This window comes from Xiphophorus maculatus, chromosome 2 (assembly GCF_002775205.1).
Source record: "Xiphophorus maculatus strain JP 163 A chromosome 2, X_maculatus-5.0-male, whole genome shotgun sequence".
NCBI classification, from domain to species: domain Eukaryota; kingdom Metazoa; phylum Chordata; class Actinopteri; order Cyprinodontiformes; family Poeciliidae; genus Xiphophorus; species Xiphophorus maculatus.
In genome coordinates, this window is record NC_036444.1 from 14,016,678 (window position 1) to 14,039,555 (window position 22,878).

General features: G+C 37.1%; 1 protein-coding gene across 2 annotated transcripts; it reads left to right on the plus strand.

Moving 5' to 3' along the window:
- Positions 1-4,494: 4,494 nt before the first annotated feature.
- Positions 4,495-18,800, plus strand: kras (KRAS proto-oncogene, GTPase). Of its 2 annotated transcripts, XM_023348275.1 has the most exons (6): positions 4,495-4,828; positions 8,817-8,934; positions 9,619-9,797; positions 11,176-11,335; positions 13,555-13,679; positions 16,748-18,800. In XM_023348275.1, exons 2-5 carry the CDS (start codon positions 8,824-8,826, stop codon positions 13,672-13,674), a joined length of 570 nt encoding a protein of 189 aa, XP_023204043.1. In that variant the 5' UTR covers positions 4,495-4,828; positions 8,817-8,823; the 3' UTR covers positions 13,675-13,679; positions 16,748-18,800. The 2 variants fall into 2 exon arrangements, with proteins under 2 accessions (XP_023204043.1, XP_005802305.1); XM_005802248.2 differs by lacking the exon at positions 13,555-13,679 and having other exon boundaries at positions 4,507-4,828.
- The last annotated feature ends 4,078 nt before the right edge of the window (positions 18,801-22,878 follow it).

A 22,878-nucleotide genomic window follows, 5' to 3' on the forward strand; every position in this document is an offset into this window, starting at 1 on the left:
GTGGACCCTTTAAAGCTGCAATAACACTCCGACGGGGAGGATGCCTCCAACTTTTACACATACCGGACATCTAAACAGAACATTTTCTCCTGGCAAAACTCTCAGGAATCCGTAGCTCAAATATTTAGATAAGAGATTCTTCACCGAGCCTGACTACGTACAAACTGGTTTCATTTTTATCAGTGTAATTCAGAATCCAAAGAAATGAGTGCTTATTTAGCATAACATATAACAAGTAACAATTTATGATGGCTTTTTTATTTTCAATTAATGTTCATTAAATGCGGACACTGCCACTTTAAGATTAAGGGTGATGTCCTTCGTCATTATTTTACCACCACAAAGTAAATGAAAATGGACAAAAGCATAAAAAGTTAATTTATATGTAAAAAAATTGATACGTTTGTACGAGGATTAGATTTTTTTTTGTTACATTGTGAAGATCTACAAAAACCCATCATTACCATATTTGGAAAGTGACGTCATGTTAGGGTCCCCTTAAGTCTCCAAGTGAAGAAAAAAAACAAAAACTCCTCAACACTTCCAACATAAATATGGGTAAAAAATCTGTTGGTTCACATCTGCTTTTATAATCAGTTCTTTCCTTTTACAAGATGTTATTTACATTTCTTGGCCAAACACAATATTTTACAATAATCAAGCAGTACAATTATCCTTGAATTGACTGCTGGTCAAATCCTCCTGTTGCTTATCGTACCCCTTAGTCGTGCAATGATCTCTACATCTGCTCAACATGGGAGCAAGAAATATGTCCAGCCTCTATAATTGAGTAAAGACCACTTACTGGCTCCTGACAAGCAACTCTTAACACTGTGTGCATTTGGAAAGGTCACAGAAGTTCATGTTACAAAAGAAATTACGGTAAACAAATTTTCATAAGCAAGTTATTATTTTCAGTGTTTCAAAGAGTTGCAACAAACTTACTGGCCTGACATCCATGATATAAACCCTCCCTTCCACCACATCCCAAAGGTGCTCTTTGAGACTGAGATCCGGAGACTGTTTTGGAGTGCAGTGAGTGTCATGTTAAATAAACCATGTTTGAGATGATTTGGGCTTTGTGACCTGCTTCATCCTCCTGCTTGATGTTGCCATTAGAAGACAGATACACTGCAGTCATAAAGAGATGAACATGGGCAGCAACAGTACTCAGGCAGGCTCATAATGTTCCCCTATAATTTGGGATCAGGAAGAACGGCTCCATCCCTTCGGGTTGTTTGTCCCAAATTCTGACCCTACCATCTGAATATTGGAGGTGAAATTGAGATAAATTGGAGCAGGCAACAATTTTCAAGCCTGTTAATGTTCTGTTGAGCCTGTGAAAATTATAGCCTTAGTTTCTTATCCTAAACGGACAGCAGTGGCACTCGGTGTGGTCTGCTTCTGCTGTGGCCCATCTGCTTCTAGGTTCGACATGTGCATTCAGGGATGGCACTCCCCATGCCTTGGTTAAAACAAGTGGCTATTTGATCTACCGTTATCTCTCCATCACCTCATATCAGTTTGCTCATTTATTCTTCTCTGACATCAGCAAAGCATTTTCATCCACGCAGCTGCTGAAAAGTGATTAGTTTCTTTTCTTTCTTTTTTTTTTTTGGATCATTCACTGTAAACTCTGGTGATGGTAACTTGTGCCTGCCTGAAAATCCCAATGGAGCACCAGTTTCTAAAACAGTCAGATCTGCATGTCTGGCACCAAGAGTGCTACATTTAAATTTCCTTTATTTTGTGTTCTGATGTTTGTCTTGAACTTCAGCAAGTCTTGTTCTTGTTTTTTGTATACCCAAATAATCAGTTCTTCTCTTATCTTATCTTAGATAAACCTGTAAAGGAAACAATTAATCTCTTTAGAAGTAAATGTCTTTGAAAAGAAATTGAATATGTAATTTAGTATGTTTTGATATAAAAGAAGATAGCTTTAAATGTAAAAGAAAAATATAAAGGCTAAAGCTTTATTTAGACTTTTGTTTCAACTTTTAATTTCATACGGAACATTTCAGTCGTAAATACAAATTGACAATTAGAAGTCTCATACTCATTGGATGTATTTGAAATGTAATAAAAGTTCTTGTAAAAATAAATAAATAAATAAAAATTACATTTTGTTCCTACAAATATTCAGGGTTTTTCAAAGAGTTGTAGAAGCTGATGACAGGAAAGTGCTCCTGTAGTGGTCTGCCTAACAAACAGCAACTTACTGCCATCTTGTGACAGAAAATATTTTATCTTCTAATAAATGTAGAACAAAAGCACAATTTAGGGTGTACAAAATCCAACAAGTATTCTGACCTGTTAAGCCTAAAATAATTAGAAACACTTTTTCAGACGTCACTTACACAGTAAAGCTTTGAGGTTCCTCTTATTTTATCTTCTTGCATAAAGTGAGGCAATTACTATAATAACCACCATTTCTCATGACTCAGAAAACCTCCATGAAAGAAAACAATTGACTTTTTCCATATTTGAGGTGCACAATGGCAAGTAATAATGTTAATGATGGCTTTTTCAATTACAGTGCTTTAGTGGTGAGTCACTCTAAGTGAAACATGCAGCCATTGTTAATGCTAGCAGATTCACTGTAGTTTTCCCACCATGAGGTGTGCAGACACTGAGCCTAGAAGAGGTCTGCTTTTTAAAAATCAATTCATCATCATTTTATTGTCAAATTTGGAATCTGTCTGTAGGAAATACTTTTTTTTTTGTCTTGGGGAGAGAGATTGGATTTGAGGTTTAATTCTGGCTGTATACAACCATGTTTTTATTGGTATTGATTTTAATTGTACCCGGTTTATTCCTTTTATGTTGTGACCATATCTAATAAAAATGTTGAATGATGTAGACCAATAAATATAAAATCCCAATATGCCATTTAAACATTCAGTGCCTCTTGTCTGCTGTAAGGAAGTCACATAAAGTCTCTATGTAATTGTTTTAAGCTTTCGTAGCTACATCTCTTGCTGAGGGCTGCATGGTGGAGCAATTGCACTGTTGCTTTGCAGCAAGAAGGTCCTGTGTTTAAATCCCAGTGCTGGGTCTTTCTGGGTGAAGTTTGCATACACTGTTAGGCTAACTGATCTCTCTAATCCCAAGCTGTGGAAATGTTTGTGCTGTGTGTCCAGAGTTTACCCCACGTCCTGCCAAATGACCACTGGAGATAAGCACCTGTCCCCTCATGATCCTGCAAATGTACGCTGGTATAGATGATGGAGAGGTCTAGCTTTTACTGACTCAGTCCTCACAGCCCTTTTCGGCTTGTTCAGATTAACACTGAACATCTTTTCTTTGAAACAGTGCTAATGCTATGGGGATGTCTTTCCTCAGCAAGTACAGGGAAACTGGTCAGAATGGTGTGAGACTGTGGTGGAAGAAATAAACTGCTTCTTAACTGCCTATTTCTAATGGATGGTTCTAATTAATGTATTTAGCATGTTTATATTGGCAGGTTTTGTCTCTGGTGTTATTGCCATCCACTACTGATTTATTGTGGACCGAAATTCTGAGATTGATAAATATCGCCTACTAGTGGTCAGAAACTGTTACTGTAACAAATTGGGCACATTGGGAAGGACATTAATAAGTGTTTATTAATTGGCTTTCAGTCGTCTTCTACACTCTGTTAGGAAGAAACCGAAAATAACATTTTAGCTATTTTATGTATTTTATGTTTTATTCCGAATTGTATATTTTGTGTTTTCTTTTATTTTTTACAATTACGGCACAAAGGCTGTTAATAAAATTTTGATTGATAGTACTGTTTGAAAGCTATACTTGCAAAAAGTATAGCTTAAGATGAGTCCTTAAAAGTTTGCTAAGGATGGGAAAAAGAAATGTCATAAAAACATCACAAACGAGAATTTTCAAAAATTATTTAGCCCGATGTCCTTCCAGTGTTTTTTTTGTCTTTTTTTATTTTTTTTTTTACGTTTGCAAGCATCACTAAAACGTGGATTAGTTGTCTGGGCTTTGTCACAAGCCTCACATTTAGTCATGCATAAGTATTGCGCAGCAGCAGCCCCAGTGAATATGTAGGGAAACTGACAAGGAATTGGCAAATCACTTCCTTGCTTGGGAATGACGTTCCTCCAGCACATTCCAGTTATATTTAGAACCTATATATACTGGAGTCGCCCCCTAGGCTTTGTTGACGCTGCAGCAGCAGCAGCAGCAGGAACAGCAGTAGTGAGAGTCCTGAAGGGCATGAAACTACAGCAGACTGCTCTATATATTCACATTATTCTATGTGGGTATTAAAATACAAAAGTGAAAACTGCATTTGGTTTTGATTTCGCTGTTACAGAGGAAAAAAAATGGAAACATTAAGCATAATTTGTTTAAATAAAATACAGTAGCACATTTGTTGAGCTTGTGACAGCAATGTACATACAGAGGTGACAAAGCAGAGCGCATTGTGGGTCACATTTTGCTACAGAGACGGTTGACCGATTTGCCCCAGACCGGTTAAAAATCTCCCTGCTATGATTTCTGGGTAAAGTGCGCCCTGCTTGGTATCCGCCCATATTCTCGTAACTCGGGCCAGCCTGAGCAGCAGCAGCAGCAGCTAGGCCGAAGGGACGCTGGATCAGATGGAAAGTTCAATCGATTGATTCCTCCACTCTTTCTTTTTTTTTTTTATTGTTTTTTGTCTGCATGGTCCCGCTTGCTTTCCGATACGACGTTGAACCGACTGGAATGCGGGGGTTTTGGTGAGAAGCAGAAGTAGGAAATGCGGAGATCGAGTGAAACGGGAGGATTATCTGCTTGACTTCTTTGGTCGCTACTTCAGACGCGGAACTCCACTCTCTAAAAGGTAACAAACGGAGGAGATAGTTTAGTGTAGAGGCATTTTTAGTCTTTGTTTTATTTTATTTTTTTTCCCACAAATACGTGTTGGGTGGTGTACGTGTCATTAAAACAGCCAATTGCGACGTTGTAGTAAAACTATTTAAATTTTTAGCCCAAACTACGCCCAATTGTTAACCTACCGCTTGGCCCTGCATTGCAGACCTAGCTAGCCTCTCAATGGCGGCTTCCTTTCCTCTTTGAATGAATGATATTAACTGTGTCCGACCACATTAAACAGGCAAAAGTCTTCAACGGCTTTCTTACTCGAAACACACCAGGATAATGTACGTAAACAACCGGGGTTAGCTAACTTTCAAGTGTTTAAGCGAGTTCCTGTGCTAGGCTAACTAGTAGGCAGCGCAGGATTTAAATCAAATTCCTGTCGACTTTTAAAAGGTCTCAAAGTCTACCTGGACCCCACACAGGGCTTTTACTGAAAAATTCTGTTCCCATATTTAACAGGTCGTTTTAAAACAAGCTCATGTTTATTCGGATAAACATGATCAGGCTGTGTGAGTATTTTTTCAGTGTTTTGGGCGAGCAGCTGCTGCATTATGGGCTCTGTATAAGAGTCCCACAATTAATAACTTAGTAAAATGCCTCTATACAAAGACTTGAAAAGCTATAACATTGTCCAGTTGGTGAATTTTTCAATCAGCAAAACTACAATTATTCACAATTCTGCCAAGGTAACATGATTACTGCCATAACATTTATGTATTGTGTATAATACATCGACTTAAACGACAAATTTGGTATATATAAACTCAGATTTATCAGTAGTTTGAGTACCTAGCAAACATTAACTGATTATTAGGTTCAGGTAGTCAGTTTGCTGTCAGCTGCCTGTAACAGGCATGTTGCTAATAATTTGCTAGCTGTATTTTTAAAACAGCATAAGCTTAATAAGAATGATGCCTAGAGCTTCTTTAGTTTTCATACTATTACTAACCCTGTTTCTGATGACTCTTTAAATATTTGTCTTTTTAAAAAAAAATTTTTAAAGAGAGCAACAAATGCACTAGCTTTCAGCTGACTGGCAGTGTGGTATAACAGGTTGGGGAGGGGCTGTGTGATCTCAGTCAGTAGGTCAGTTTAAGTCCAGACTGCAGATATTGGCACATAATGTATTTAAGTTTTTGGGAAGTCACTGCAGCTGAAATTAAGTGTCTCTTAGTTTTATTCATATTATTTTTTGATATTTTCTGCCAATGTTATGATAGTCCTTATTTTTAAAACTCAGTTTTATTTTTTGTTTTATCATTTAGAGAAATGATGTGATTGTTGCAAAGCACTTTGGTCAGCTGAGGTTTTTGTAAATGTGCTATATAAATAAACTTTAACTTGGTCTTGCTTTCATGCACTATTTAGCTGTGGTTAGAAAACTGTGGTTATACTTTGGCATGTTCTCTGACATCTCATTTAAAGGACTTTAAATCGTAAGACTGACATTACAGAGTGGGTCTGCAGCTACTTTATGATGTCACACCCCTAATTGGCACTCTTCAGAAACTTACTTTCCATTTTAAATTAACTCCTAATCAATTCTTCTGTTTTAGGCAGACAAACATGTAACACAGTGAGTAACCTTACTGTATTACCATTACTATCATTACTGAGTCTAGGTCAGTTTATTTGCCAAATCTATGTCCCATATTACCATTTCCTCTGATTGTGCTTCCATTGTTTATCAGTGCATTTCTTTTTTTTTTATTCTTGGAATGTCAATATTTGTGTTGTGGTGTTTTAATTCCATTTTTTTCCTAATGTTTCCATGCTAAAATGGTAATACCTGATGTTTGTTTTATGATGATTCTGAATATTTCTTTGTAATCTCTGCCACTTCAAGATATGACCCTTAAATGTTTTTCACAATTACAGGTGATAACTCGTGTTTTTTTTAACTACAGCAAATGTAACGCAGAAAATGGTGACAATCAGAGCAGTGCACATATAGAATATATAGGAGTCTAGATAAAAAAGTATTTTAAAAAGCAAACTTTTTTTTTTACATCATGAGCCCTCTCAATATGTATCCCTACAATAAATGAAAGTGTAATAAGGATATTTTTCTGTTTTGATTCTTACAGTAAACAAAAGTAAAAACATTTTATTGTAATGAAGTGCTACAGTGAATTCTCAATTGGCTGAGTCAAATAACCTCTTTGACGTTTTAGCTGTAAACAAACTATTTGGAGGCATACACTCATTAAAGTATAGTGTGTTAATATATACTGCTCAAAAAAATAAAGGGAACACTTTAAGTGTTAAACACCTGTTTAAGTGTTCCCTTTATTTTTTTGAGCAGTGTATATGCTTTTCATTAAGTATTTCAATCAGTTGTACAGATAAATGTATAAAATGTAATTTTTTTTTTACTTTACACTCTTTTTTTATTGTTTTTGGACCTGTTGACCTCTGGTCAAACCCGCATTACGCCAAGTAACATCCTGCTAGTAGATGTTACTGTTAGTTCACGATGACTTGACAAGAGTTACAAGAATTACAAGAGTCTGCCAACGGCTCTTTTTTGCACCAAAAAAGTGAATCAAACAATTAAAAAAACTACAAATATTTAAATAGGTTGAATGACCATCACCCAAATTGGCCTTTTCCATTCATTTGTTGTTGAATTGATGCCTCTGCTATCTGTCTTTTACTCTCCACTTTGATCAGGTGTAAAGATGAAAGGTGACAATGTTCATGAAGTCATACCAAGCCTGTGTCAGATGAATATCCTTGCAGTGTTTTGTTGCATTGCCAACAGTGCATTCTGATTTGTCCCAGATAAGCTTGTACCTTATGTCACTAATGATAAGTTTAAATGTCAAACATGCTGCTGATAGCTTTACAGAGAAAAAATATGCATATCACACATCTACCAAACCATTTAGTGTTTTTTAACGTTTGCCTGTTTAATCAGGGCTTTAACATTTACTTGAGTTCAACTCTGACTGCAGGCTGTCGGCTTTCTGCAGTTTACACTGTAACTTCTGTAAAGGCCATCTGCCTCTATTGATGGATGTTGCTCCACAAAGCAGCCAGACAGCAGAGAGTTTCCCAGTCGCTTGTCAATTTTAGAGCTTTAATGTAATGTCATAGATTTCTGCCTGGGGTTAGTCTCTGCTATTGAGCCTTTGTGGTCTTAAAAGCTGGACTGAATTAGGTCCTGGATTAGGATTTGAATGCATGTGCAAACGATGTATGTTAATTGTATTTTTGAACTGAAGTCTTCATATTTTTTCTCGTAAGTTTTTGTTTGCTATAATCTGCATTTTCTTTTAAATCACTGCTTAACCTCTTATTTTGTTATGTTTTTTGTTTTATTTTTTTTTAGTTATGAACAAATAAAATAAAAAGCTACTTTAATCTCAAATATCCTGATTTTAAACTAGACCCAACTTACTTCCTCTAGCTTCAGTTGAAGATTTGAATTTTTTTTTTTTTGCTTCGTGAAATGGAAGAATTGCTTATCAAAACTGTTGGTGTTTTAAAAAAGTCAGTGATATAAAATTTTGTATTATTCAGCTGTAAGTTTCTCCTGATGTAAAAAAAAAAAAATTGTGAAATAGCCTTTTATTGCTGTGTTGAAATGGAAGACCGCCCTCTACATTTTTGTTTCATGGTTTGTGAAAAACATTCACATGTCTTTAATGTTCTTAAAAACACATTAAAATGTCTGGAAGATTTAGTTTGTAGAAGTGTATAATTTAAAAATATTCCTTAGTTGTTATATACTAAAATAAAGATTCAAAATGTAGTGAAGTGGAATCTAAATTTCCAGTGATTCAGCAATGTTTTTCCCCTTTTCTCTCCACTCATACCTTCAGTCTCGACCTCACAGACATAACACACACTTAGACAAAAACAATAAATTGCAACGGAATGAGAGTATCGCCCTGTCTGTCTTTGTATAAAAATGATTAAATAAATGCTTTGTTTTTTCTTCCCAGGTAAATCATGACAGAATATAAGCTGGTTGTGGTGGGAGCTGGTGGTGTCGGCAAGAGCGCGCTTACGATCCAGCTCATCCAGAATCATTTTGTGGATGAATATGACCCGACCATTGAGGTAAAGTATAAAAACCAAAGATGTATTTACATTTTTTTTTTTTTTTTTTGCAAAAGCACATTTAGTCAAGTTCCTAACTGTCCAAGTGGCTTTGCATACATATCAGGAATAGATGGGTGCAAAACAAGGAGAAACCTGAAAAAACCAGGAGTCCGCAACAGGCTCAACAGGTTTTCAGCTCTGAAGGACGCTAAACAGGTTTATAATGACTTTCCATGTCTGGCTGCCTGCCCAGTTTTTCCGAGTGCCAACCTTTCTTGTGTGAACTCTCCTGTCATGCTTTCAGTCAATTATTGATGTGTCGTGGCAGGTTGGAGCGCGCCTATAGATTACTTAGATACAAGATAGCATCTGAGGGTATTGCTTGTCACGGGAGCAGTTGGTAATTATTTCTGGTGCTACCGTCTGAATGTGGCCGTCGGTGCGATGAACAACAGGAGTACTATGACGGTGCCTGGGACATTATTGTAATTTGAGCTCTTCCAGAAAATACAGTGCAGTAATGCATTTAGAGATGGGCCTTAATAAAGAACAAATAGATTAGAAACTGTCACCAGTCATTAATATAATTTTCCAAGCACAGTCTTTGTTTTTTATTGTAAAATCACACCTACCGAATGCTGCTGTCTCATGATTCCGGAGTTCTGATCAGTTTCTGGGTTTTCTTACTTTTCCCACTTTCAGGACTCCTACAGAAAGCAGGTGGTTATCGATGGAGAGACGTGTCTGCTGGACATCCTGGACACTGCAGGTCAGGAGGAGTACAGCGCCATGAGGGATCAGTACATGAGGACAGGGGAGGGATTCCTCTGTGTTTTTGCCATCAACAACACCAAGTCCTTTGAAGACATTCACCACTATAGGTGAGTTGGGAGACCAGATGGGCTGTGGACTCTGGACGTGGTGTGGAATCACTGCTCTATCAGCCAAAGTATTAAAAATTTAAGCAAATCTTTATGTCCTGTGGAAGCTTTTGGATAAAATTATGAAAGTTGTGGAAAAGACAATTAAAGAATCAACAATCTGCTGTCAGAAATGTCTGAGAGAGTCTGTCCTCCTTTTAACAATCAGACTCCATCAGTTCTTCGTCTCTACTTGTTGAAAATTGTAAATCAATGATTTCCCCAGTCGAAGAGAAGATGCTGTTGATGTAGTAAATAATATATTGCACCATGACTTATTAATTCTTGTAATGCTTTATAAATTCATCCATGTAGCTGACACTCCATGTGACCGATCAGGCTGAATTGCAAGTTTTTGTGTCCAAAGACACAGTAAAATATACCGTAACATATGCTAACTATGGACACACAATCTAGCAAAATTGTTGTCATTGCAACATCATTGCAAGCAACATAAATGATGGGACTCTTTTCCTTTTTTTATTGTAAAGAGGTATTTTTTTAAACTACTGCAGATAAAAACAGTTAAAAAGTATTTATTTTGTTGGCAAGGAGAGAGTGCATTAGCTTTATTATTTTTATTTTAGCTAACTATAGCTAGATTGGCCAGCAGTGTGCAGAGCTGCTTCAGTCTGTTCCATGTGCCTGAAGAAAACTCTCATGCATTTTTCTGGCATTTTCTGGCAGTAAGATCATATAAAATTTTTAAACTTTTTAAATTCTGGTTAATTGTAACTGAGTGTGTAAGTGTGATTTCACACTTTTTAGGCCATAATGTGGTCAGCCTGCCTCACGCAGTCTCGTTGCAGTAAATACACAGCCTGGCAAAAATGACGGTGTCCAACATGAAAGTCACAGAGTTGGAAGCAACATAATGACAGATGAAAGGGAGGTGTGCTGGAAGGCGTGGATTTATTTCAACCTATGTTATCATCAAATAAACAACATCACCTGATTTCTCTAATGTTTCATTTTCTTTATTACCCAACTACTGGTTTTGAGTACAAGCTTACTTTAATTTGAAAAAGTAGAGCTGCAAAATGTGTAAAATTGCAATTACCATTCTAGTATCGATGAGCGCAATATTGCAATTTGGTGGATGCAAAATTTACTAAACTCACATTTGAGGTGTCTTGTGTTTAAACTCTGCTTAAGAAAAATGCTAAAATTGGTGGTGGTGATGCTAAAATCACCACCACTAATTTTAGCATCTTTCTTGGTGGTGGTGATGCTATTAGTGGTGGTGACACATTTTCTTCTCGCTAGAGAGCAGTTGTGGCCTTGTCAGTGTATTATTTAATAAGCCCTGCTTAAAATTGTTTCTTGTGTGTTTGTCCAGAGAACAGATCAAGCGGGTGAAGGACTCTGAGGACGTCCCCATGGTGCTGGTGGGCAACAAGTGTGACCTCCCTTCCCGAACGGTGGATACGAAGCAGGCTCAGGACTTAGCACGCAGCTACGACATTCCCTTTATTGAGACCTCAGCCAAAACACGGCAGGTAAGTGTCCCTCCCAGGACTTCTTTAGGATTGACTTTGATGTAAAATTGAATAAACTCTCAGAATCTTATCAGACGTCCTTTAAAATGTTAGATAACTCTGGAGAGAAATGCGACTGTGGTGGTGTTGATCTGTGTCACTTCCTCTGTCTCTAATGGTCTTTTTGTAATAATGTTGCTGGGAAATTTACCAGTTAATGTTTCGAGCCTCATTAAATCCTTTTTGGTTAATTGAATTTTTTTTTTTATTTATGGGTAATAATGTGATTATTGCATGCCACTTTGTCATGGATATGTGAATTATATTGTCATTAGGACCACCTGCAAAGGGCCCCCAGTAATAATTAATCAGCAAATCAGTTAATTTGTGTCAAGGTGTCTGCATGAAAGGACAAACTGTCAGTAATTACGTGGCGGGTTAATGATTCTGCTTACTGGTCACTGTGACTGAGTGTTGGAAGATTTGCTGTCCAGGCTGTGTGTGCTGTGAGCATGGCCTTAGGAAAATGACTGGCTGATGGAGTGATTTATAAACACATTTTTCTTTGCCTCTGACCCAACCTGAATCATGGTTCCTTCTGGTGGGGGGAAATTAATGTCGCAGTGAATAATTCCTTGCCGCTTTGGTCACCTATCTCTGCCTGTATGTGTCGGTAATTTTTGTCCGCACGGTGTTTCTGTCTGACCAGATACTGTACCTTTCACAAGGAATTTGTGAAGTTTTAGGTGATGTCATTTGATTTTTCTGGATAAAATATCATGCTTTGCACAAAAGAGAATAAACTGCTAATGCATTCACACATTTTATGAGACTAAAAAAGATTCCAGTGCCAAGCTAGGACTGCTGCTAAAGATGGCTCTTGATCAGTTTCATGAAAAGCTTCCAAAAAGCATTTTGCAATTTTGTAACCAGCAATTAGGATCTTTCTTCCTTGAAATGCTCCATCCTCCTCCTGTAGTCTTGATATCTGTAAAAGAGGGACAGTATTTAAGGCATTTCTGCAGGGTATTAAAATGTCCAAAATGTAATCACCTCAATTTTGGGCTTTATCTATCCTTGCATAATTTCTGATGAGAATTTCAAATGTCATTTCATTGAGAGAAAATTAATCAAAAATGTCTTCATGAAGAAATTTGCCAGGCATTTTTGCCTCTCTCTAAATAAGTAAAATAATTCTGCTCCTAAAGAGAATTAGTGATAGTTTCAGGTCATTAAATTCAAAATAAAAACAAGCCTCTTCATCATTATTAGATTACAAAGTTTTACTTACTTAAGTAGGTTATGTAAATAAGTTATTGGGTGAAAAACATATTTATGTATTAACTTTAATGACAATCAAAAGTGTTTAAATCATTCTGATCCTGCAAACAGATGTCTAACATCTGTGCATCTCTAAAGCCTGCTTTAGCAACTCTCAGTGTTTCATAGCTCTTTACAATGCGGCCAGTAGCCGGTCCTTAATCGTTGCATAGTTGTTTCTTTTCCTGTGGAATTTCTCTGAAAAGCAAACGTACTGGTTTTACACTGGAATCATTATTTCTGCTGCTACAGGCTTGGAAACTAGAAAAACTGCATAAAAATATAATACACATTTAAATTGTCCGGAGTAGACTGTGATCTGTGTGTCTCAATCCATCACCTCTTTAGCACCAAAGATCACTTATCAGGACTATAAAGAAGGGATGCACTGATTTCGCAGATGAATAGGCTAGTTTCAGCTTGACTGGTGAGTGGTAAGATACTTACAAACAATTACTAGCTATGATTTAACAGAAAACTGTAAATTAATATTCAAAAGTTGAAATGCTAGTTTAGAAAGTCTTTTATTTCTTTGAAGTGTATATTTCAGTTTAAAGTCATTTGAAATCTTTAAGTTATGTAATCTTTTTGCATTATATAACAGCAATCAGTGAATCTCTTCTTTTAAGAAGCCAGAATCATAAAGTGGAAGCAATGTTTGTTTGATTCTAATCAGAATATAAATATTTTGAATAAAAATAATTTTGTTTGAAATAATCACTGCTGTTCGAGCCTGCAGAGAGCAAATTATTCATAATCAAAAAGTGATTGGCAAAACAAACGATTCCACAAGCAGAATATGAAGTGGACCAAAATGTTTGTTTCACTCACTTGTGTCTGTAGTCTGTAACACGTGCATCCATACGGTATTGTTGCCCTGCCTTCCTCTGCATTGAGGAAAGTTGTGTCTTGTACTGCAGAGAGTGGAAGATGCCTTTTACACTCTGGTACGGGAGATCAGGCTGTACCGCCTCAATAAGATCAGCAAGGAAGAAAAGACTCCGAAGTGTGTCAAGTTTAAAAAGTGTGTTGTGATGTGAGAGGGGTAAGTGTACGCAGCCGCGCACAAACCAGCTTTGTCTGTGTTAGTGGGGGACCCACGGAGGAATCGGTGGACGGTGACGCTTCATGTGTTCTCAAAGCTTTAGCTGCTGGTTTCTGTAAGGGTTGTGGTGACGCTCTAACAGGAGGCTGAAGCGGCTGATTTCCTCTTCCTTTAGTGTTTGTTTGCATTGTAGGTGATTTTTATCCAAGGACATTTTCACACTGAGTTCATTTATTAAGTCTGTACAGCTTTGAATGAATCACTCCAGCTGGGGTGCTTTTCAAACTAGGGATGTACCAGTATGAAAATTTGGTCTGGTGTGGCCGATTAATTCCATCAACCGCTATCACTGTTTCTCTCTCCATCTGTATGGAAAAAGTGTAGTTGTTTTTCCTACCCTTTCAACATCGTGACACAATCACACAGCTGAGATTAATTCAGAGAAACATCCTACATTCCTGCATCACCTCCACATGGCCAGCTTTCTTCCCTCCTAACACACCAATGCGAATGTATTGGAAATAAATATTGCTGTTAAAACGTGACAAACATCGTCCGATACCGATATCAAAGTAGATACATTGTGCATCCCTAATCTAAACTAGTCTTAACAGTTTATTCTTGCATCTTCCCTTCCTCATGAAGGTGCATTTGTAAAATTCTGTTTCCATAATCAAGTCAAATTGACGACAGTTTGATTGTGTGAAAAAGCCTTCTGAAAATGGTCATGGTGAACATCCAGTGTGAAAGTGTCCAAATGGGAATGAGCAAAGCAGTTTGGGCTGGTTGGTAAGGACGTTATTGTCAATGTGGGACTAAATCATGCTGAAATGCTTGATGTGACGCAATAAACTGTCAGATCTGTTATCACCAAAAAATGTGTCTCTCACAGATCAGAGCCCCTCTTTTTTTATTTTAATAGGTTTGTAATTGTCCTGCTGTTTTTTTAAATCTCTTCACCCAACCTGTTTGTTTTTTTGGGTTTTTTTTGGAGATGGTCACATTTAGTGCACCATCTGTTCTGTATTCACACTTGTGATACTATGGCATCAGCAGACACTAGCTGCATTAACAAAAGCCTATTTTCACCTCCGTAATTGAGAAGGAAAGCTGTGAACTGAACTCCTTGGGTTAAACCTGCTTGCCCCCATTAAGTTCAGACATGAGGGGCTTAAAGTTGATGAGCTGTTTCAACTGTTACCAAATTAAATACCAACTGGTGTGATGGAAGCTAGAAAGATTGTTTGTAATATAGAAAGAAAAACGTGTTCCATCAAGTTATTAAACTAATCACTTGTGATCTGACAGAGGAAAATTAGCTGCTGTGACTGCAGCTACTGTTTGTGCTGCTGATGGTGCCACCAGAGATGGTTGTATTTCAACCTCTTTTTTTTTGCAACATTAGCGTTGCCTAGCAGATGTATTCATATCCCCTAAGTCTTTTCACATGTGGTCAGATTACAACAACAACCTCAAATGTATTTTAAGTTATTGGCCAAAACAAATCTACACGTTTGTTAAACCTACAAAGACCTGGTTACTCAGCCCAGCTGACGGGTCATGGAGAGCATTAAGGCTCTCCCACACTTCCGAAGCTGAACATTCAATATGCAGTCGCATGTTTTTGGGATGTTCATATTCACACACACAGTGCAGACCATTTGGGGACACCGTTCAGTACACATCAAACCCCAAATCCCCACAAAATATCAATACTGCTGTCCGAGCTCACTTCTGCAACAAACTTCTCTGAGCTCTGTCGAAATGGTTTGACCAGGTCTTTGTTGAGAAGGGGAGGCGGATGACTCTAACAAAATGACGCAACATTTGTCACGCGACTACGTCAACGAGAGCCAATTTTGACAGTTCTGATGAAGTATGAGAGCCCATGGTAACTCTGGAGAAGCTGCAAAGATCCACAGTTCAGGTGGGAGGATCTGCTGACATGACAGCTATCGTTTGTCCACTTTACAAATCATTTAGTCACTGAAGAGTAGCAAGAAGAAAGCCAAGACTTTTGTTTGCAGTTTCCCACAAGCCATGTAATGGGGATGCAGCAAACCTGTGGAAGAAATACTAACTTCTAACAATAACTGGAAGAAAGTCGTGGAGAAGTTAAGAGTTGGGTTACAAAGCGATATCCAAAGCTCTCAGAACAATGTTCAATTCATGTGAAAATGGAGAAGTAGTTATGAGGTCTTTTGTAACTCTGGAAGAGAATCTGTCTGCACCACAACTACCAGCGGTGCAGTCTGCAAACTGAACTTTATGGAAGGGTGGCAATAAGACCAGAACAAGTCTGTATTGCAGTTTGCTATAAGCAAGTGGGAGGAGGTGCTATGATCAGATTAGACCATAAAGAAACTTTTTAGCCTGGACGGAAAATACTGTGTGGTGGAAAACTGACACTCCATTATATCCTGAACACGTCACTTTAAAATGAAACGTGTTGGTGGCAGCATCATGCTGTGGGGTCACTCTTCTTTAGCATAAATAGGTAAACGGATTTGAGCTAGATCTAGGAAAATAGTGAACAAAAACCTGCGAGAGGCAGCAAAGGACTTGAGATAAGGGCAGAGGTTCACCTTCCAGCAGGATGAGGCAGCTTTGAATCATGCCATATTTTTCTGCCAGAATGGCCCAATGAAAGTCCAGCCATGAATCCAATTGAGAATCTGTGATAAGATGCTATAGATGTTCTTGGTGTCCTCTGTCTATTTGACTGAGCTTGACCTATTTTACAAAGAAGACAGGAGACTAGATAAGCAAAGCTGCTAGATAAATTATCTAAATAACCTGCAGCTTCAACAGCAGCCAAAGCTCAATCCGCAAAAAACTTTCCAAGTTATTTGTTGATAAAGTAAATGTTAACATCATTTGTCATTTACTTTCCACTCGACATATTTGTTCCACCTTCTGGTGTTTCAATAAACCTAAGTTTGTGGTTGTTGTGTAAACATGTGAAAAAGCTTAAGGTGTGTGCATACATTTGCAAGGTTCAGTATCTCACTCTTAATTTTGTAACTTTTTCTAAGAATGACCAATTGTTTTTTTTTTTTTCTTTCCAGGGCGTCGATGATGCCTTTTATACATTAGTCCGAGAAATCCGAAAGCATAAGGAGAAGATGAGCAAGGAGGGCAAAAAGAAGAAAAAGAAGTCCAAGACAAAGTGTATACTCATGTGAATAACTACCCTCCCTTTTTCAAGACAGACTAAAACAAAAAAAAAAAAAACAACAAAACAACAATGTTGAACAGCTCAAAGTAATAACATTTTGTACATTACACTAAATTATTAGCCTTTTTTTGTTCGAACCTTCCTTAATAAATACTAACCCCTACTTGATTCTTCCCTTCGGACATCAATAAGCTTCATTTCCAGTGTAGTGCCAGATGCTGACCTGTAAGAACCAGATGAGCCAGATTTTTTCTCTCTCTGTCTCTTTTTGAAAATATAGCAATTATGTTGGATTTTTCACATTGTTACCCAACCAGGAGAAAACTGTATTACCAATTATATTTGACAAATTATCTATTATGACTCAGTTGTTTTTACTGAAATGCCACCACCTTTGGTTGTTTGGGATGCCAAAGAATGAGAATTCATCCCGTTTGTGTAGATAAACTGTATCGGAGAAAAGACCAATACTGAGCCCAGTAAGGTCCAAATGTCCCAGCCACTGTGGAATTCCCCCATCTCTTACCTGTTCCTACCCCTTAGTTTTGTCACTGATAAGTATGCATGCAGATTTCTAATCTTTCCCCCCGCCCCAAGTGTCTAATACCCTAGTTAGCCATTAATTAATTAATTTGAAAATTGTCATTGCTTTGTATTGTGTGGGGAGTGATTTCATGCCTAAATGAGAAAATGTGTTGTTTTTTCCCTTGCATGCTTTGTGTCCTTAATGACATGGGGATTACAAACTGCCTCTGGTTGATGCATTGAGGAACTCAGACTCTAATTTTCAGGTTTTTAATAAAGAGCGTTCAGTAATATCTTTTGTTGGAAGAATCTTTTTTTTAAATGAAAGATTTAAAAGATCGATGATTTTTACCCAATGCTGTTTTATGTTGCAGAGTTTTAGGCCTTGTTTAATAAGATCCTTACAAAAAAAAAAAATTCATTTCTACTTGTAAACCGTCTTCATCCTCCCAGCTGAAGACTTTACATTTTAACTGTTTGCTAAGATGTAAAAAGTAATTTGTTTTGTAGCAGAATAGAAACTTTTTTTGAAAGCTGCAAGGAAAATTTGACTCTGTTCGGAGTCCCGGAGGTTGTTAACACTTTAAGGAGTAACGTGTGGAGGTGTTTGAAATTGGCCACCTCTCTATAATTGGAATGGATGTTTTTAAAATGAGGCACAAATTGCCATGAAATAGGTTTTTAGACATAAATGTCGGAGTTAATCCAAACAATTAATCCTAGTTTCTCTCAGGTCAGCCCGTGTCACATTTGTCATCGTATATACAGACTGAGTGTTTTTATTTGCCTTTTGTCATTACCTTAGGTGCTACGTTTAGACACTTATTTTGTCCTGAGTTGTACCTAAGAAATGCACAAATTAGTTTTAGGGGTGAAATGCTTATGTCACAGAAAATTGGGATTTTGCATTTGGGATTAATTAATTTTGACCCTGCTATATTATTACCTCCTGTTTTTTCTTCCATGAAGTTGATAAATACCTGATGCAATTTTAATGAGATCCTCCTAATAATAAGGATACGTTTTAAATTTAGTTTTACTGTAATGTTTGAGATGATCCTCCTTTTATTGTGTGCCAACAGCTGATTTCTGAAATGTATCATTTATACCTGGATCGTATTTTAATATCCTTTGTATAGTTGTGATACCGAAAAGGTTTTATGTTTTGTAAATTGTGCTTCGTTTCGTTTGGTGTGTCTTTAATGAATGTTGCTTTAATGGAGTTATGCTCCGCTCTATGTTTGTGACAGGAGAGTGTGTCTGGGTCCAGGTCTGCAGAGTGGAATGAATGACCACTTTACAGTATACCTGTTGTGGGGTGATGTAGGGTGGTGATCTGATCTAAAAAAGGTCTCTTTTTTTGCCATGAATCTTACCACTCCTATTTAATGTGTAATAAAGAACAAAGTAAACAGAAACCAAGCTGCTTCTTTTTGTTTTTAAACCTCTTATTTTGTTCACAGCTACTATCCATTCAGTTTGTTCAGGGGCAAAATGGCTGCCTATGTTTTCTGTCTGTTTTGTGCTTCCTTTATTACCTCTGTTTTTCTCTACTCTTTTCACTACTTGCATTCTTCCATCCTCCCAATCTTTAGTTTTTCCAGACTTCATAGTTAAAGCCTGCCCTCTGTAGAAACATCAATTTAGTATTTATTTTAAAATTAAATACAGTAAAGACAGAACTCTGGAAAGTTGATGCTGGAATAATTAGTTGGAATAAATGTTAGAAATCTGTTCATTCCCAAAATGCAATTGTCACAGATTAAAATATTTTTTCCCTTTAACAGAATGGATTTTTTTTAGAACATTAACATCTGTGAGTGTCATTGTTGTCATACCAATTTCAATTAAGCAGTTGTAGTACATATTCTTTGTAAAGAGACAGAAAACTGGTCAAAGATGATCACACTTATTTGTAGATTGTTAAATGCTTACCAGATGACATGATGCTATATATTTATATTAATATTTGCATATCATTTTTCAAACAAAAAGAAAGTATTCATCCAGAACAAGCCCAGACTGGGAAATTACATCCAAAGTTTACTGTAGCAGCTAAAATGGTTAAACAAACTAACAAAAAACAAGCAAACTGGACATAGATGGCCAGTGTAGAGGTCAGAGTGTTAATTGCTAATTTGTTGTTGCCTTTTCTATCAAACACAAATGGCAAAAAATATTTTATCAGGTTGAGGTATGCTCTAATTTCTTCCTAGGTTCATATCTACATTTCCCAGCAGGTGGTGCTGTTTAACTACTCTGTTACCATTTAGAGCACAGTCTTTCAAAGTCAGCTAGTTTTCACTTTTTGAAGTTTACATTTTCTTCACCCCGTGCTACATATGTTTGTTGGGTGAAAGGCTTGTGAACTTGTCATAGCACAAGAAATATGCTAAAGGTTCAGTCTTTTCCCTCTTCCTCATTTTTTATTCTATAGTGAAAATAGTTGCCCCTCCTGTATATGTTCTCCCAATAAATGCCTTTATTTTTCTCAACACATATCCCACAGTCCAAAACCATGTACATGTGTTTGGTTTGGCCCTTCTACACTGTCCTTGGCTATCAACGTGTTCATGCATGAGTGTCACACGGTAACGTGGTCTCTGATAGATTGGCGACCTGTCCGATGGCCTCGCCCGTTGACCCCTGAAGATAACCCCCAGTACTCTGCAAGGGTTAAGCATGTACAGAAAGTAGCTGAGTGGGTTTTGGTAGAAATAATCTAATGTTCTGATTGCAAAGTTGCTTTGAAGTTTCTACTGCATTTGAATGTGTTAAATTAAAAATAGCAACAAAGATAATTTTATTGAATTAGTGTTGTAAAATTAAAAAAGAGCTCTTCAGTGTTAGTCCAGAGCAAGAACCTTTGTAATCCATACAACCATTTAGACTCTCATTTCTGCTGAATAACACCAACAAAACTTACTTGACCTTAATTCTATTAGAAGACAACAGAAGATGCCTGTAAATTTGTGGCAAATTTATACAGAGGGAAGGTTTTGGAAGTAGAACTTGTAGGGTTGATGAATGGACAGATGAGCAAAACATTTGGAGAACTGGACAGAAAAAAAATCTGATAACACATTTTTTCACACTCCCCATATTTCTAGATTTGTCCAAACTGCAGAGACCCTTTTACATTTTTCATAAAAAATAAAAAGAGGCACCGATCGTACCATTAGTTTTACCTTTTTGTGAGAATTCAGTTCAGATATGGAATAAAATAAATATTTTTTTGTCAAAGTCATTAAGAGTCATCACAGGGTGGCTGCAGAGCCACAGGTTGCAGACTCACAGTCTGAACTCTTTAGTGGAACACAGTGCAGTTCTGCTTCGCCCGGTTGTCTCCTCTGTCTACTCTTCTAAATCCTCTTTTGATTTAGATTATATGGCCTTGTTGTTCCTGAGTTTTCAGCAGGTTTTATTCCCGTAATACCATGGATATTTTTCCACCAGAGGGGCTGATAAAGCCAGTATGACATGATGACAGCATAAATCGCAGTAAATTAATTATTTTGATATTTATAAACACAGTTTGCACAGCAAGAAACAAACACCACAGATTGAAGGTTTTGGTTCTAAAGCTCTCTACCAAAGTTTTCATATTCCTTAAAATATTTAAAACTTTGTCACATTACAAATACCTACAGTTAACATATTTTACTGGGATTTTGTGTGACAGGTCAACCCAAAGTACTATGGGTATTTGTGAAGTGAAAAAGTTGGAAGCAGCATCATGCTGTGGCAATGCTGTGTTCGTCAGAGACAGACACACCAAACAAACTGGATGGGAAATTGGATACAGGGAAATAATTGAAGGAAAACCTTTTAGAGACTACAGTGACTGAGGCTAATCTACCATCAGGCCATCCATTCAGCTCCATTGAAATGCTTCTTTGTGTTAAATCCCAATGAAATACATTGAAGAGTGTGGCTGTAACATCTCAAAATGTAAAAAATGTTCAAGGTGTATGAAAACTTTTGATTTGCACTGTGACTAATTAGGCTTCTTTTCATTACATGAAACAAACTGAGTTCTTCCTCCAAACTCTGATAAGATGAAAAACATCCACACTTAGGGGCGACATGTTCGTCTAATGTTATCCCTATTAAAAGCAAAATGTGATTTTACAATTTGCAGAAACGCATATTTTTTTTATACGCTGATGGACAAGAAATAATCAAAGACAGCAGATATATTGTTTGAAGACGCTTTTAAAAAGATTGTTTCTTTGGATTTTTTTTATCAGGCACATCAAAGGGCTACTCAGGGTCATCATTAAAATGTCTGATTTGGAACTACTTTAAATCAAGTATGCAAAACTTCCCAAGTTCATTTATTCATGTTTAGTTTTAAATTAACGCAACAAACAAACTCTGAATGTGTTTAATTCAGCTGGCATGGTTAACTCATGACTCCAAAGGAGAAGCTATGAATTTTTTGTTTCCTTCCTGTTGGGTGAGAATGCTAATAGAAGACAGTAAACTTGAAAGAAATTCACTTGGCTCTCAAATTAATGTGTAAATCCTCGCTTCTGCTTTTTGCATATCTGTAGGAGTTTCCCTAAGGCCTGTTTGGTTCACATAGCAAGTTTTTTTCCCTTATAAAAGAAAATGAAGTTTGCACATTGCTTGCATTGTGAGCTCTCTGTCAATGAAAACAGGACTGATCAACAAGGTTATTCCTAAGAAGCATTTACAAAAATCAAATGAGCAGTGCAAATAAAGTTAACATACCTGAACTGAAGCATAGATAAGAACGGTTTTTCCCCTTTTCCTTTTCAGTCACAGTATTTGTGTCTCCTGTTGAAAATCCACCCAACAAAAACATTTTTGGAAGAAAAACATCACAACTTGGCAGCATGCTTTTGGACATACCAAAGCCTTTAGATGCAGGGTGTTATAGAGGTCAACATGACACTGTGCAGGCATATTTTCTTAAAAAGTCTTATCCTTATTTACCACCACAGTGACAGAATTTGCCCTCTGGCTTCAACCTGCAGGATTGTATGCAGAGAGATGTGCTTGTTTAGTCATATTTTGTAAAGGGAGATGTCATGTAGCACCACAGATGAGATGTTTTCCACAGCAGACTCTCAAGAAGTAAAATGTCAGCCAGATCATGACAATAGACAGTGTACAAGCTTCAAAAGGACAGCAGGCACTGCTGCGGTAATTAGCTTCAAAACAGTGTTCTGAGGAGGCAGTCTCTGTTGCCACAATGTCTGAAAAGTTTACATACGTTCATATTGGGATTGAATCTCAAATTAAATTTGGACTTTTAATGACGCATTTGCGGGTGGAATGACGAATTGTCCATCCGTCTGACCAGATGGCCAGAAATACATATTTCAGCCTATGAAATAGGCCTCAGTGGTTCCTGGCTTCTTATTCACCAATTAATTATGAGATTGTGAGATTGAGAGTTTGGGTTAGGTGTTTGAAACTTTGGCATGGTTAGATCTACGCCTGTCACAATAACAAATTTTGCTGGAT